The sequence below is a fragment of the Bos taurus genome, chromosome 25 (assembly GCF_002263795.3).
Source record: "Bos taurus isolate L1 Dominette 01449 registration number 42190680 breed Hereford chromosome 25, ARS-UCD2.0, whole genome shotgun sequence".
Classification (NCBI taxonomy): Eukaryota; Metazoa; Chordata; class Mammalia; order Artiodactyla; family Bovidae; genus Bos; species Bos taurus.
The window spans coordinates 21,250,394-21,266,978 of record NC_037352.1 but is presented as its reverse complement, the minus strand read 5'-3'; the positions used below and the strand labels follow the sequence as shown (position 1 = coordinate 21,266,978).

At 45.8% G+C, this 16,585-nt stretch overlaps 1 protein-coding gene across 1 annotated transcript; it reads left to right on the top strand.

Annotated features, from left to right (window-relative positions):
- Positions 1–5,696: 5,696 nt before the first annotated feature.
- NDUFAB1 (NADH:ubiquinone oxidoreductase subunit AB1) lies at positions 5,697–16,585 on the top strand. Its single transcript, NM_001040488.2, is given in 5 exon segments — positions 5,697–5,890; positions 13,702–13,824; positions 14,549–14,636; positions 15,557–15,656; positions 16,423–16,585. Coding segments are annotated over 4 exon segments (471 nt in total). The 5' UTR covers positions 5,697–5,722; the 3' UTR covers positions 15,649–15,656; positions 16,423–16,585.

Sequence of the window (16,585 nt, the reverse complement as noted above, 5' to 3'; positions counted from 1 at the left end):
ATCTCACATGCTAGTAAAGTGATGCTTAAAATTCTCCAAGCCAGGCTTCAGCAATACGTGAACCGTGAACTTCCAGATGTTCAAGCTGGTTTTAGAAAAGGCAGAGGAACCAGAGATCAAATTGCCAACATCCGCTGGATCATGGAAAAAGCAAGAGAGTTCCAGAAAAACATCTATTTCTGCTTTATTGACTATGCCAAAGCCTTTGACTGTGTGGATCACAATAAACTGTGGAAAATTCTGAAAGAGATGGGAATACCAGACCACCTGATCTGCCTCTTGAGAAATTTGTATGCAGGTCAGGAAGCAACAGTTAGAACTGGACATGGAACAACAGACTGGTTCCAAATAGGAAAAGGAGTACATCAAGGCTGTATATTGTCACCCTGTTTATTTGACTTATATGCAGAGTACATCATGAGAAACGCTGGGCTGGATGAAGCACAAGCTGGAATTAATATTGCCATGATAAATATCAATAATCTCCAATATGCAGATGACACCACCCTTATGGCAGAAAGTGAAGAACTAAAGAGCCTCTTGATGAAAGTGAAAGTGGAGAGTGAAAAAGTTGGCTTAAAGCTCAGCATTCAGAAAATGAAGATCATGGCATCTGGTCCCATCACTTCATGGGAAATAGATGGGGAAACAGTGTCAGACTTTATTTTTCTGGGCTCCATAATCACTGCAGATGGTAATTGCAGCCATGAAATTAAAAGACGCTTATCCTTAGAAGGAAAGTTATGACCAACCTAGACAGCATATTAAAAAGCAGAGAAATTACTTTGTCAACAACGGTCCATCTAGTCAAGGCTATGGTTTTTCCAGTAGTCATGTATGGATGTGAGAGTTGGACTATAAAGAAAGCTGAGCACCGAAGAATTGATGCTTTTGAACTGTGGTATTGGAGAAGACTCTTGATGGTCCCTTGGACTGCAAGGAGATCCAGCCAGTCCATCCTACAGGAGATCAGTCCTGGGTGTTCATTGGAAGGACTGATGCTAAAGCTGAAACTCCAATACTTGGGCCACCTGATGTGAAGAGCTGACTCATTTGAAAAGACCCTGATTCTGGGAAAGATTGAGGGCAGGACGAGAAGGGGACGACAGAGGATGAGATGGTTGGATGGCATCACTGACTCGATGGACATGGGTTTGGGTGGGCTCTGGGAGTTGGTGATGGACAGGGAGGCCTGGTGTGCTGAGGTTTATGGGGTCACAGAGTCGGACACGACTGAGCGACTGAACTGAACTGAACTGAATCTGGTAGTATCACTGGAAACTTCATCCCAGTCTACGAGTATTTATTTTCCTAACTTGAGTATATTGAGAATATATATGCATGATCTCTCTTTTTTGGGGCTACACCACATGCAGCATGCAGGATCTTAGTTCCCTTAACATAGATGGAACCTGCATCCCCTGCAGTGGAAGCATGGAGTCTTAACCACTGGACTACCAGGGCAGTCCCATGCACCATTACTTCTCTTTTAAAGATGCCTTTTTAGGATATATCTATGGTGGGTTTTGCTAATTTCATTACTACCCTTTAGTCAGTTCAGTTCAGTTCAGTCGCTCAGTCGTGTCCGACTCTGCGACCCCCATGAACCCTTTAATACCTTTGCATAAAAGATTTCACTTTCTCTGCTATACTAATTCTGTCCTCACGGTCTGTAACCTCAAATGAGTTAATAACTTTGCAGGCACATCATGGATAATAGAGGGATTTTCATAAAGATTTAATTTACTCAGGAACCCTGAGAAACATGACACCCTAAGTTTAAGAGGAGGGAAAGAGTGCTTTTAGATCATCTGGCAACAGGCATTTGGATCTAGGACTACGAAGCCCAAAGAAGAGGCCAGGATGGATGGAGGTGGCAATTAAAGCCTCTAGAGTGAATCAATTCTGAAAACGTATATATTTAAAGGCAAAAATGGGTCAAGGACAAACCCCCCACAGGGATCACTATTTAAATAATGAGCAGAGGAATTAGGGCCATGAAGATGGCGGAAAAGGAATGGTCAGAGAGGTTGTATCTACTGGACTTCAATTAAGATGCAGTGGTGAGGTTTGTGAAGTTTCACTGGTGGGAGTAGGGGGTCAAGTATAATCTAGATTAGAGTGGATTAAAGGGTGAATAGGACAAATGAACTTACTTACAAAACAGAAATAGAGCCACAGATGTATAAAAACTTGTGGCTACCAAGGGGGAAAGGAGGCGGGGAGGGACAAATTGGGAATACTTACTGTATATAAAATAGATAACTAATGGGGACCTACTGTATAACACAGGGAACTCTACTTAGTACTCTGTAAAGTATCAAAAAGAATCTAAAAGAGTGTATATGTGTGTATAACTGATTCACTTTGCTGGACAACAGAAACTAATGCAACACTGTAAATCAACTGTGCTCCAATGAAAATTAATTTTAAAAAAGAATGAATAGGAAGTGAGGAATTGAAGATTTAAAACAGTAGATTATTCCTTCAAGAATGTTGACTATGGTTGACTATGTGGTCCACTGGCTTAAGACTCCAGGCTGCCAATGCAGGGGGCTCCTGTTCAGTCCCTGGTCAGGAAACTAGATCCCATATGCCACAACTAAGAGTTTGCATACTACACCTAAAGATTCCTCATAATGCAACGAAGATCCTGCATATGGCAACTAAGACCCAGATCAGCCAAATAAGTTTTTTTGAAGAGGTTGACTATGAATGGAAAGGGAAATGGTGATATTAGAGGTATAGTAAAGGTCACTGGAGGAGGCCTCTGGCCTTGTTTTCAGGCAGGGAGGAACTTTGGCTTTGTTTAGGGGCTCGAGAGAAAGAGCTAGAAGGGAAGGAAAGGTTGAAGATAGAGGGGAGAAGAGAGAATTGGTGGTGTAAGGTGCCAGGGGATCCAGGAGGGGATGTGACGGTACAGATGTGCTGGGCAGAGGGAGGGAGGGCTGACGGGTGGGCCGGGGGGTGATGTGTGCAGGAAGCTGACAGAGTTTATGTTTATACCCCTTTGATGGAAGTGCTCCTGAAGAGCACTGGTGCTCTCTTAAGTCTTCCCCAGCTGCTAAGGATTCGATCTCAGTAATGAACCTCTTACCTTATGGACTGTCTTGGCTGACATTTTTCTCTTTGCTGAAAGAAAAGTAGCTCTCCCAAAATATGTCATTTAAACAAGAGATGATTCTGCTATATTTAAAATGGATAACCAACAAGGACCTACTGAATAGCACATGGAACTCCGCTCAATGTTATGGGGCAGGCTGGATGGAGGGGAGTTTGGGGGAGCATGGATACATCTATGTATATGGCTGAGTCCCCTTGCTGTTCACCTGCAACCACCACAACACTGTTAATTGGCTATACCCCAGTAGAAAAGAAACAGGTAAAAAAATAAATGAGGTAATTTGTTGTGTTTGACCAAAAGAATCAAATGTAACACAGAAATACAGAGAGGTTATGGGAAGAGAGAGTCCTTTATGTGGATTTGGTAGGTATAGAGCTCTTCCCGACTGCTCCCTCTTCTGAGACCATCATAGGTCTGTCCCGTGGGTCTGCCACAGAGCACGGCCAGGAAGGCACAATCAGAGGCCGGGGTGTCACTGGTGACTTAACGCAGATCTTATTGGCCCTAGTCCTAGGACTCCAATCAGGTTCTAGGTGCCTATCAGTTTTCTGCAGAAATGAAAGACTGCTACTTGATGTGGAGCTTGGCCATTTATTCACTGACCATTCCAAAGAGGTGATACAATTGCTTAACAAGCAATGAAGTGGTGGTGTTGAAAACAGGATGCAGGAGAAGCCTGGGGTGGACTGCTAGCACAGTCATAGGGACTGATAGGCATCACCAACAGCAGGGTGATTCCCAAGGGTTTCTTTTCCATCCACCTGACTGATGAAAGTCTTGGCTCAAGTGTCACCTCCAAAGAGAGGCCTTCAAGGACCACCCTATCTAAAATAGCACACCTCTCATAGCCCTCACCACCCCCTTCTCTGCTTTATTGTTCTTCATTGTACTTATCACTACTTTCTGGAGGGGTTTTTTTGGGGGGAGGGTGTTATATTTTTTGTTGTTTATTGTATATCTGCCCAATCTATCTGAAAATAGATTGCCAGTCTGGTTTGCTCACTGATGTAGCCTCAACAACTAGCACATTAACAGATTATTGATATTTTCATGAATACATAAATAGAAATTACAAGGCAGTGCATTTTATTTTACTTGGATTTAATGAAAGTAATTGGAGCCATTGTTAAAGGGTTGCGATTTCTCTGCTGAAAAATATGAATGAATTAGCACTCTTCAGCTTACTCCCATGTTCCCATTTCTGTGAGCTATATAATTTACACACTGTCAAGTTTTTAAATATGTATATGATTTTTATTGTCCCACATTTATTAGTCTTAGTTATACATTTACCAGAGAAGGCAATGGCACCCCACTCTAGTACTCTTGCCTGGAAAATCCCATGGATGGAGGAGCCTGGTGGGCTGCAGTCCATGAGGTTGCTGAGTCAGATATGACTCAGCGACTTCACTTTCACTTTTCACTTTCACGCATTGGAGAAGGAAATGGCAACCCACTCCAGTGTTCTTGCCTGGAGAATCCCAGGGACGGGGAGCCTGGTGGGCTGCCGTCTATGGGGTCGCACAGAGTTGGACACAACTGAAGCGACTTAGCAGTAGCAGTATAGCAGTATACATTTACATGACTCACGTTTTTCTTTTATGCTGAGTTTTGACCTATTCAATAAACTTAATATGGAAGAATTGGAACCATTTGGTGTCGTTTCAGGTGGCTCCATAAAGGTATAACAGTCCTTTATGTCTCCGCTCAGAAAGACTCCAGTGAGAGGCAAAGTGATAGATAAGTGATTTATTAGACTAGGACACTAGTGAGGCTTACAATCCAGCAGGTGAGAGATGCTGCACCCTGAGAACTTAGTGGGCTACAGTTTTATAGTCAAAGGGAAAAGTGGGGCTGGGTAAGAGACCACTCTCTTCCTCATTCTTGGGTAGACATAATGCTTCCATCATCAGCTCCTCCAGGTTGGGCAAGGGTTTTCTTGTCCCTACAGGGTCAAGCCAGGACTGTTAAGGCACTTTGGGAATATTTCAGATCTCAGTACAATGAGGGTCTTTACTTTGAAATGTTACCTTTCTGTAAATTATTGTTTTTCACCTGTGCAGAGAGCATGACCTAGGGGTCATTAACTTACTGAACTCAGTGGGCAGGATGTAGGTCTCACACACCCATCATTTTATTGTTTGGGGGTATGTCTCCTGCTTCTTCTGCATGGTTTTGTTGCTAAGCAAGCCTGTTTGGTTTTGCAGTTAAGAAAGCCTGCTTTCTTGAGTGATCATTAACTTACAGGGGTTTACCATATTTTTCTACTTAGAATCCTCTAGTGGGATTAACTGTTTAATCACCTACTTTGTCCCTTTGCCCCTATCAAAATCACCGACATCAAAACTTTAACTTTCACGGAATAAGTAAAAATAAGTTCCTTTCTAGTGTCAGTGATTAGTGTTTGGGGAAAGACAATATTTACACCATTTTATCTCTTGCTCGCCCGCCCCGATGGCGCAGTGCAGCCAGGAGCCGCCAGGGGCCGCCACTGCCAGCCGCTCCCCACAGCAGCCGCTCTGTGCGTCGCTTGCGCAGAGCGCAAGGGGATACTGAACCCGAAGGACGCGGCGCAGTGCATCCTGGGTCGGCATAGCCATGGCGGCTCGTGTCCTTTGCGCCTGTGTCCGCCGACTTCCCACGGCCTTCGCGCCGCTGCCCAGGCTCCCCACGCTAGCCGCGGCCCGGCCGCTCAGCACTACCCTCTTCGCCGCGGAGACCCGGACGAGGCCTGGGGCTCCGCTGCCGGCCTTGGTGCTCGCGCAGGTGACTGGTGGTGACTTTGTCGGGGGGCTTGGCTGGGGTCAGGCGTCGGGCCCACTCGGGGTGAGAGGGAGGGGCCAGGCAGCGGGGCCGCGGCTACTGTGGCTCCTGTTGGTGGGGATGACCAGGGGACACCTGCTCGCTCCCTCTCCCACTGCCTAACGGTGCTTGGTTGACCCCTGCCGGCACTCGGGTGACCTAGAGATTGTGAACAAGAGCACAGAGCTGGAGTCAGATACCCCTGGGTTCGAATGCAGGTTGCCTCTGACCAAAACTTTGGACAAACCAGGTACCGTCGCCCAGCCTCAGTCTGAATTGTAAAACTCTATCTTATGGAGTTCCAACGAGGTTTAGAGGAGATCATACTGGTAGAATGCCGAGCGCGGTGCTTGTTAAGCTCTCAAAATACTGGTCGCCGTTAGTCGTAGTGATAATGGTAAATAGCGTGATAGCTTTCTAGGGAAGAACTAATGACTGGGTGCAAAGAGGAATACACGCCGCCCTACAGCCTTCTCCGCAGCAGTTCTCTCCCCAGGTTTCTCCCTGTGGCACCTTTTGCCTGTTTTGGGGTCTCCTGCAAATAAGGATAGGAAGCAAGTTTTTAAGTTTTTTTTTAACCTGATGAAACCTTTTAGAGGCTGAATTTCTCCTTATGTTAATGATTCTCAGCCTTAGTTGCACATTCAAATCACCTGGGTCACTTAAAAATAAGTATGTTTCTCGTGGGCCCCCCACCGATCTGATTTACCTCCTCTGTGATGAGGCACTAACATGTGTGCTCTGTAAGTTCCCCAGGTGACTCTGAAGTGCATCAAGGTTAAGAACTATTGTCTTAAGGGTGGATAGATTCCCAAAGTAGAGAATGCCCTTTTCAAACTCTAGGACTTCATGTAATTGTGGTTTCAGCCTCCACTAAGGTATTAGAATAAAACCTAAGAATGCCCAGGCCAAATCAGTTAGAATCTCTAGCAGTCCAGCGTGGCCATCTATTTTTAAAAGTTGTCAGTGATTCTTATGTGCAGCCACTGTCAAGATTTACTGACAGTGTAGTAGATTCATCCAAGGGGCATTGTCCTGTCAGTGAATCAAAAAGTTAAAAGTGTCACCTTGAAGTTAAAAGAGCAGGGACGGGGGAGCCTGGTGTGCTGCCATCTATGGGGTCGCACAGAATCGGACACGACTGAAGCGACTTAGCAGCAGCAGAGAGGTTCCACTGCCTCTGCTGGGTTTACATACACAGGAGAACAGCCATTTTCTTTATGCTTACAGAGTGGTTTTGACTAAGTGCTCCCATTTAGCTACCTTATATCCTTTTTGGATTAAACTGGAGACTAAATACTTGTTCCTTCAAAGATACTGAGGGACTGTGTGCCAGGCCTTATGCTAGCAGTTGAGAGATACAGCTGCTGCTGCTGCTGCTAAGTTGCTTCAGTCGTGTCCAACTCTGTGCGACCCCGTAGATGGCAGCCCACCAGGCTCCCCCGTCCCTGGGATTCTCCAGGCAAGAACACTGGAGTGGGTTGCCATTTCCTTCTCCAGTGCATAAAAGTGAAAAGTGAAAGTGAAGTTGCTCAGGCGTGTCCGACTCTTTGCGACCCCATGGACTGCAGCCTACCAGGCTCCCCCGTCCCTGGGATTTTCCAGGCAAGAGTACTGGAGTGGGGTGCCATTGCCTGAGAGATACAGAGATGCATACAAAAGAAAGACATCAGTCCGTGTCTTCATTGGACACGTGGCAGCTGTGTTAACCTTGCCAGCTTAGTCCCTGTGGTGCTGTTTTCCCTAGGTGGTTTCTGACAGTATTTTCCCTTGGTTCATCTCTTGTTCCACCTTGTTGGGAACTTTCTCTACCAAATCATTAAATGTTGGTAAGGTCAAGAGATCACTTACCACACATTCTCCCTCGCCAGTCTCTTCACTCTCTCGGTTTCTGTTACGCTTGTATGCCAGTCACCCCAAGCATCCCCCTCCAGCCTTTGTTCATTTATCTGAACCTTTGCTCATTCTGCCTATTCTGTTTTGTTGGGTTTTCCCTCCTCAAATCCATCCACTATGCACACCCTGGAACAACTAGTTATTCATTTATATTCTAATTTTTTTCCCCTGAAGAAGGGAGCCAAAGCAGCTTTCCTGGGTATAAAAATACAACAATATAAAATAGAAGCTACCAAAAAAAAAAAAGATGTAGTGGCCTAAAATGGGACCTTAAAGTCTTGTACTTGACCCAGAGCCCTGACTAGACAGGCAGCCAGAGTACAAAGAATTTCCAAAGAGTTCTTATGCAGGGAAAGCTCAGCTGTTCCTGGTACTGGAACCAGACTGACATGTGTGGTGGTGATGGACTTGGGGCTGCAGTGTGACCACGTCGTTCATTCCCCAAGTCTCCTATCTCTACCCTCATTGGCTCAAGGATTGAATGACAACTTCTGTTGCTGAAGCAACCTACAAATACCTGTCATGGCCCTTGCCACATTTTTATTATAATTGAAATGATCTGTTTGGATTCGTCTTTTCTATTAGACCATAGGCTTCTCCAAGGGTAGATGTCTTATTTATCTTTGTGGATCCAGCCCGCTGCACCGTGCTTGGCACATAAGGTAATGCTCAAAGGCTGAGCCAGGTAGGTAATAGGTAAAGGCAAGGCATTGCCATTTGACGACAGGTGTGTGTACAGTGCAGAAGAGTGGATTGATGAAAACCCCAGTGAGCATGGCCCCGAAAGCAGCAGTTTCTCATGCAGTGGGGCACATGTAATGGCACATGCAGAGGCCGGGATGAGCCCAGCACTTCCTTACTGTTGACCTTCAGGTGCCTGTGAAAGGGAGAGACCTAAGTTGAGGTGGGAAGACAGTTATATTGAAGGGTGCTGTATGGGTGCTCATTCACCCACTGAGGAATGTGGATGTTCTCTGTCTGGGTCACAGGGAGTAAAGATTAGGGCAGTTTGTTGAAGGAACATTTGAGACCTTTCCTCCCACTTAACTGGGTGACCCAGTAAACATGATGGTGAGAGCATGGGAAGAGTGGAGGCTGGCTCTGAGGTTTCTGGCTAGAGCCCCAGGGGTGGAGAAGGAACAGAGGTCTGCAATCAGGTGTTTTGGAGGCAGGTAAGGAATTTATAACCAAACTGAGGGTGGGGTGTCTGCTACCTGGGTAGAGCCGTCCAGGGGGTAATTTGCAGAGATGGTCTTTAAAGCCACCTGGGTTCCTCTGAGTTCCCCTCAGAGATGGACCCAGTTCAGGGTAAGACGGATATTAATAGAAACTACTCAGGTTTATTCCTGCTGGTTCACAGGGTGGGGTCCTCATTCTTTTCCTGCAGACAGTGGCTTCTCTGATGTCTGAGGGAGGTGATTTTGCTGCATATAATTGTTAAGTGGAGACCTTGGGGAAGAGTAATTAACACCAGAAACAATGTTGGCCATTGGGGACACTTTTCAGAAGTGCTTGTCCACTCTGTATCTGTTTTTAATGGCTGAGATCCAGCAGAAAGGAGGCAGTAAGACCCTTCAGAAGGCCATTCTGGGAAACCTGGAACAAGATACCTAACCGTTTTGTCTCAATTTTCTCACCTGTAAAACAGGGTTATTATTAGCTCTAAAGGAGATGACATATGTAAAGTGCTCTTGGCAGTACTGTAACCTGATAGGAAATCAGTAAAGAGACTAGAAAGCAGGGCAAGAAAGGGAAGGAGTCAGTCAAGTACTTTGGGCTGCACTATTGCCTCCCTCTCAAACTGGCAGGTCACTGCCATCCTGAGCCTACTAGACAGCCCTAAATAACACTTAACTCTGTATGTGCCAGGCAGTGTTCTAAGCCCTCTACGTTTCATTATCTCCTTGATGCCTCAACAGTCCTGTGAACTTGGGTACTATTGTTTCAGTTCACTTCAGTTGCTCAGTCGTGTCGGACTCTCTGCAACCCCATAAACCGCAACACGCCAGGCCTCCGTGTCCATCACCAACTCCCGGAGTCTACCCAAACTCATGTCCATTGAGTCGGTGATGCCATCCAACCATCTCATCCTCTGTCGTCCCCTTCTCCTCCCGCCCTCAATCTTTCCCAGCATCAGGGTCTTTTCAAATGAGTCAGCTCTTCACATGAAGTGGCCAAAGTATTGGAGTTTCAGCTTTAGCATCAGTCCTTCCAATGAACACCCAGGACTGATCTCCTTTAGGATGGACTGGTTGGATCTCCTTGCAGTCCAAAGGACTCTCAAGAGTCTTCTCCAACACCACAGTTCAAAAGCATCAATTCTTCGGTGCTCAGCTTTCTTTTTAGTCCAGCTCTCACATCCATACGTGACTACTGGAAAAACCATAGCCTTGACGAGACAGACCTTTGTTGTTTATGGTCACTTAACAGATAAGGAAAACTAGGGCATCGCAAGATTAAATAACTTGCCCAAGGCCAAACAGCTAGTAACAAAGAGCTAGTGCTAGGATACTTTATCCTTCCAGAGCCTCAGGTCCCATGTGACACACCTTCCTGTTTCCTGCACAGCCCACTGCAGCCACCTTTTGAGACTGGCCTGTGGTTTCCAGGTGGGGCCCTGTTTAATCTCATTTATGCAGGTCAGGAAGCAACAGTTAGAACTGGACATGGAACAACAGACAGGTTCCAAATAGGAAAAGGAGTACGTCAAGGCTGTATATTGTCACCCTGCTTATTTAACTTATATGCAGAGTACATCATGAGAAACGCTGGGCTGGAAGAAGCACAAGCTGGAATCAAGATTGCTGGGAGAAATATCAAACCTCAGATATGCAGATGACACCACCCTTATGGCAGAAAGTGAAGAGGAACTCAAAAGCTTCTTGATGAAAGTGAAAGTGGAGAGTGAAAAAGTTGGCTTAAAGCTCAACATTCAGAAAACAAAGATCATGGCATCCGGTCCCATCACTTCATGGGAAGTAGGTGGGGAAACAGTGGAAGCAGTGTCAGACTTTATTTTTTTGGGCTCCAAAATCACTGCAGATGGTGATTGCAGCCATGAAATTAAAAGATGCTTATTCCTCGGAAGGAAAGTTATGACCAACCTAGATAGCATATTCAAAAGCAGAGACATTACTTTGCTAACAAAGGTCCGTCTAGTCAAGGCTATGGTTTTTCCTGTGGTCATGTATGGATGTGAGAGTTGGACTGTGAAGAAAGCTGAGCGCCGAAGAATCGATGCTTCTGAACTGTGGTGTTGGGGAAGACTCTTGAGAGTCCCTTGGACTGCAAGGAGATACAACCAGTCCATCCTAAAGGAGATCAGCTCTGGGATTTCTTTGGAAGGATTGATGCTAAAGCTGAAACTCCAATGCTTTGGCCACCTCATGCGAAGAGTTGACTCATTGCAGGGAGGGATTGGGGGCAGGAGGAGAAGGGGACGACAGAGGATGAGATGGCTGGATGGCATCACCGACTTGATGGACATGAGTTTGAGTGAACTCCGGGAGTTGGTGATGGACAGGGAGGCCTGGCGTGCTGCAATTCATGGGGTCGCAAAGAGTCAGACATGACTGAGCGACTGAAGTGAACTGAACTGAATCACAGGGAACCCACCTGACCCCTGCAGGCAGTTGCCAGTGCTGCTGGGGTTGATGCTGACACCTAGTGGACCACTTGGGTAGTTGCATGTGAATGTTCCCTCACCAGCCTCTTCCCTTGGGCGCCGTGCTTGTCAGCGTCCCATCTCTCACCCTTCCCCAGCGGTAATTCCCCTCATACCACTTCTTGCTGTGCTGCACACAGACGAGGCCTCTGTTAGATCCTCCCACCTCAGATTTCTTTTCTGTCATTACCAGTATTAACTCATGTCTTCTCCCTCTTTCTCTTTAGTCCTTTTTGCTTCTTCCCTTTTGTTTGTGACTTTTCTTGGTCATTGTTGATAAGTTGGCCTGTGGCATCCCCAGATCAGAGGTCTCCTTAATCTAATATGCTGTAATCAGAAAGGAAAGGGGACCATAAATGGAAACAAAAAGAACAAGTGCTCTGATCTCTTTAGCTTGCTGATTAAACCTGATTTCAATACTTGATTTTACTTTTTTTGCAAGATAAATGTTTCTTAAACAGATGTGTACTGATTTGGCTAATTGGCAGTTTGTTTGTTTTTTAATCATTTATTTTTATGGTTGTGCTGGGTCTTCATTGCTGCGAGGGCTTTTCTTTAGTTGCAAAGAGCAGGGACTGCTCTTTAGTTGCAGTGCGTGGGCTTGTCATTGCAGTGATTTCTCTCGCTGCTCTAGGGCACTCGGGCGTCAGTAATTCTGGCACATGGGCTCAGTAAGTGTGGCTCCCCGGCTCTAGAGCATAGGCTCAATAGTTGAGGCACACAGGCTTAGTTGCTCGGTGCATGTGGGATCCTCCCACACTGGGACTCAAACTGATGTCTCCTGCACTGGCAGGCGGATTCTTTACCACTGAGCCACCAGGGAAGCTCCAGCAGTTTTTTAAAATACATTCATTTTGTTTTGGTTGCACTGGGTCTGTACTGCTCTGCACGGGCTTCTGGTTGTGGCAGGCAGGGGCTGTTCTCTAGTTGAAATGCATTCTCACTGAAGTGGCTTCTCGTTGCGGAGCACAAGCTCTAGGGCAGGGCTCAGTAACTGTGGCACGCAGGCTTAGTTGCCCGCAGGCATGTGGGGTCTTCCTGGACCAGGAATCGAATCTGTGTCCCCTGCACTGGCAGGTGGATTCTTAACCACTGGGCCACCAGGGAAGTCCCGGCCGTGTTGTTTGGTTTTGGGTTTTGTTTTTTTTTTTTTTTTAACAATTTTTCATAGACCTTTGTGACTGGAGGACCTTAATCCCAAAAAGGAAACCCACTTCCCATGGGTTTCTATCCCCTAAGAACTCCAAACTGCAGACTAAAATCAACTTCAGAAGGTGAACACACTAGTTGAGGTTAAAGACTTCTGTGGTACAAACTGCCAGACGGCTGTCTCATTTTCCCCTCTTGTGCCCCATGCCTTCCGTGGCCTTAAGTCTGCTGATCTGTGACTTGGACTCCCTTTCACATTCTGTGAAGGGATCCAGTCAAGACCCTCATTCCTAGTTGAATTCCAAGTGGGCTAAGATCAGAAATTTGAGATATTACACAATGATGGCAAAGATCAGAATGTCTCATTATTTAGTGGGTGGCAACAAGGCAAGCCCACTTGGAAGGGAAACAGATTGGAAACTAATGCCTGCGAACTCATCATCCTCTTGTTTGGGTTCACAGCTGGCTTCATTTGTCTTGGCTAAAGTCTATAATTACCACCAGGGCCAAATTAGACCCTTCTGGTGTGTGATTCTCAGTGTCAGTTCACCCTGACAGCTCTTTGGAGGAGTTATTTTGCCTTGGGTATTAAAAGGGTAGTGGCCTGCTTGAGATGCGAGAAGCCTTAGGGTCCTCTGTAGACTCCAGATGATTTTAGTGGCAGTTTCGCTGAGTGGGACAAATGTCCCAAAGCCTGGAGGCCGACCAGAGGAGAGAAGAGTGCCTGTCCTGACTCAGAGAAGATCTTTTTTTCGGCCACACCTTGCGGCACGTGGTATCCTAGTTCCCTGACCCGGGATGGAACTCGAGCACCTTGCATTGGAAACGTGGAGTTCCAACCAGTGAACTGCCAGGGAAGCCCCAAGAAATCCATTTTTATGCTGTTGAACTGCTATGGCTTCTGACTGTACCCTGCATTAGGCCTCTGTGTCCTGGCGGCCACAGTGAGCCTCCCTGGAGGTGGATTTGCGGCCCTGTGAAAGCTCTGTGAAAGACATCTGTAGCCAGTGCCTTCTCTGAGGCATTTTGGGCTCCACAGCAGCGCTTCTCTTATCCCTTGCTCTAGGTTCCAGGCAGAGTTACACAGCTGTGCCGCCAGTATAGCGATGCACCACCTTTGACATTGGAGGGAATCAAGGACCGTGTTCTTTACGTCTTGAAACTCTATGACAAGATTGACCCAGAAAAGGTAATTGATGTGGTTTAAATGGTTTTTCTTTAAATGTGTATTTAATCACATGGTAAAATATCCCAAGTGTCTAAAGCAAAAATCGCTCCCAGGAACCCTATTCTCCTTCTGGGAGGTGCCAGCTGACCTGGCTTCTTGAGTGTGTTTCTGGAGACTTCTCAGTGCACGTGGAAGGGCATATATACACAGGTACCTGTATTTATATTACACGTACTGTGTGATCTGTTACTGCCCACGGTCTAAAAAAACACAACTGATCATATACTGTGAAAACTGTCTGAAGGATTCTTCTAGTGGTAGTGAGGTGTGAAGTAAAGACATGGTGATAACAGACACTGCGTGCCGTTCCTGAGGGAGCAGGACGTCACTTCTAAGGTGTGGTGTCTTGGCAGTAAGGCAGCAAGGAAAAACAGACTCTCAGATGTCATTCAGAACAGTGATCAAAGATCATTGTAAAATGTACAAAGTCAGTTCATCATTAGCTTTATATATATTGCTATTTCAAAATTAAGGTTGAATGAGTTAACATATAAAGCACACCAAGTGTGTGTTGCCACAGGTTAAAAGTATAATATTGTTATGGCTCTTGATATTTAAAATATGACCTCTTTATATTAAAAAAAAAAAACTTCTTTGTAATGATTGACATTTCACCATTCAGTTATTTTAAGAAGCCAAGTGTTCTCACAGACTGAATTTTGCATTTGGTGTTCTTTTCTTGCAGCTTTCAGTAAATTCCCATTTTATGAAAGACCTGGGCTTAGACAGTTTGGACCAAGTGGAGATTATCATGGCCATGGAGGACGAATTTGGTAATGCACAGGCTGGGTCTTGGTTCTTGATTTAGGTGGATTAAATGCAGAGAAATGCTGGGAGTCTGATGGGGATTTGCAATTGTAGTGCGCTACCCCCCACCTCTACCTACTTACTATCAGATGAAGTAAACGTCAGGGACAGTGTACTTAATATTTGGGAAGCAGGTCTGCAGAGCGCCCAGTGCAGTACCAAGGGCTCAGTGACGAGAAGAGGCCTGGGGGAGCATGGCCCTGAATTCTTGGGGTGGGGCTCTTAGATGAAGGGCATAGCCTTCACCTGATGGCTGAGAACACCTTGGAGCACCCTCCCCACCAGTGAGCTAGACCTAAATGTCCATGTCTAGAAAAGTGCTAGGTGTGCCTAGGTGAGGATGTGTGCCTGTACACACACCCGTACCACGTCTTGGTTTCCTGCAGCGCTTTCCATGCACATTCCCAAGTTATCCTTGTCTGGGATGGTTAGTTATACAAATGAGACTGTTACACGGTTCCACAGCTTCATTTAGGGGGTGAACTGCCTGAATGGAAGCCAAGGGACTTGTATGCCATCCCACGGAGCAGAACTTAATTACAGTTCCTCAGAGATCATCCTAACTAGAGGGGTGGTACCGGTTAGGGCTGCGGGGTTTCTTTTTGGGGTAATGAAAATATTCTAGAATTAGATAATGGTGATGGTGCACAACCTTGTGAATATACTAAAAACCATTGAGTGTTGCACTTGAAATGGGAGAATTTTTCTAGTATGCAAATTATGTCTAAAAAATATATCATCTGGTACATAACAGGCTCACAAATGGGATTCAAGATTGCTGGAAATTTTTGATGTTCTTATGCATGTTGTTGAAGGGATAGATGCTTTCAGTTCTAAAGGATTTGCTTTTTCTACACTCATGCATTGTCGTAAATTTCACTTTCAGGGTTTGAAATTCCTGATATAGATGCGGAGAAGTTAATGTGTCCACAAGAAATTGTAGATTACATTGCAGATAAGAAGGATGTATATGAATAAAATATCAGGTAAATAATTTGGCTTATTGTTCTCCCATAGAATTAATCTCTCCATGGTTCTTCGATAAAAGCTTAGGAAGAAATGGAAAAATGGAAGTGCTTGACGAGATTTTCAGTAGTTACAAAATGCAGGTACCTCTGGTTATCTGCCACTCCGAGGAGGGACCAAGCCTAGTGATCATCTTTCTCCTCCAGAGGGATGGACAGCAGTTCATTCCTAGACAGGACTCTGACTGTCAGCCCTCCTCATAAAAGCAGACTTGTACGAAAAAACTGAGCAAGGTCACCCCGAAGCGGAGACCTTTGCCTCCCTCAGTTACCCCGCCCCCACCAAGGCCTGTCCAGCTTGCTGTCCAGGAAGCTGAGATGGCCTGGCTCCTCAGTAGGCAGGAGAGCCTTCCGGGTAGGAGCATGAAGTCCGGCGACAGACGCCTGGGCTGACCCAGCACTGCCGCGCCCTGTGAGCCTGGGATCTTGGGCAGATGGCGTATGCTCCGTAGCCTCAGTTTCCTCATATGTAAAATGGGGGTGTGACCTGGGGCTTTCGTGAAGGTAGAACGGCGTAGTGCGTGAGTCATCTAATACAGTGCCGGAAGGAAAGAAGCCTCTTAATATTAGCTGCTGTTCTTTAGGCTGTAGGAGAAGTGATCAGACTTTAAAAATAAAACATTGTATTTGTGTCTAGAACTTTACCCTGGATTTAGCACCTCAGAGATTATCACTTAAAGTTAGTAACACCAGAGAGAAGCACTGAGTTTGCTTTGTCTTTTGCCAGACCCCTTTTCCTCATTGAGAGAAGGCTTAGAAGATGCTGGCGAGTGTCTGGCGGTGAGAACGCATTTCTGCATCATTGCTGACTTTGCGAGTAATTCTGTTTAGACTTGTATTTAAATTGTCTTAAGTGTTTTTGCCCTTTGAAAATAAATCTGTAAAACCAA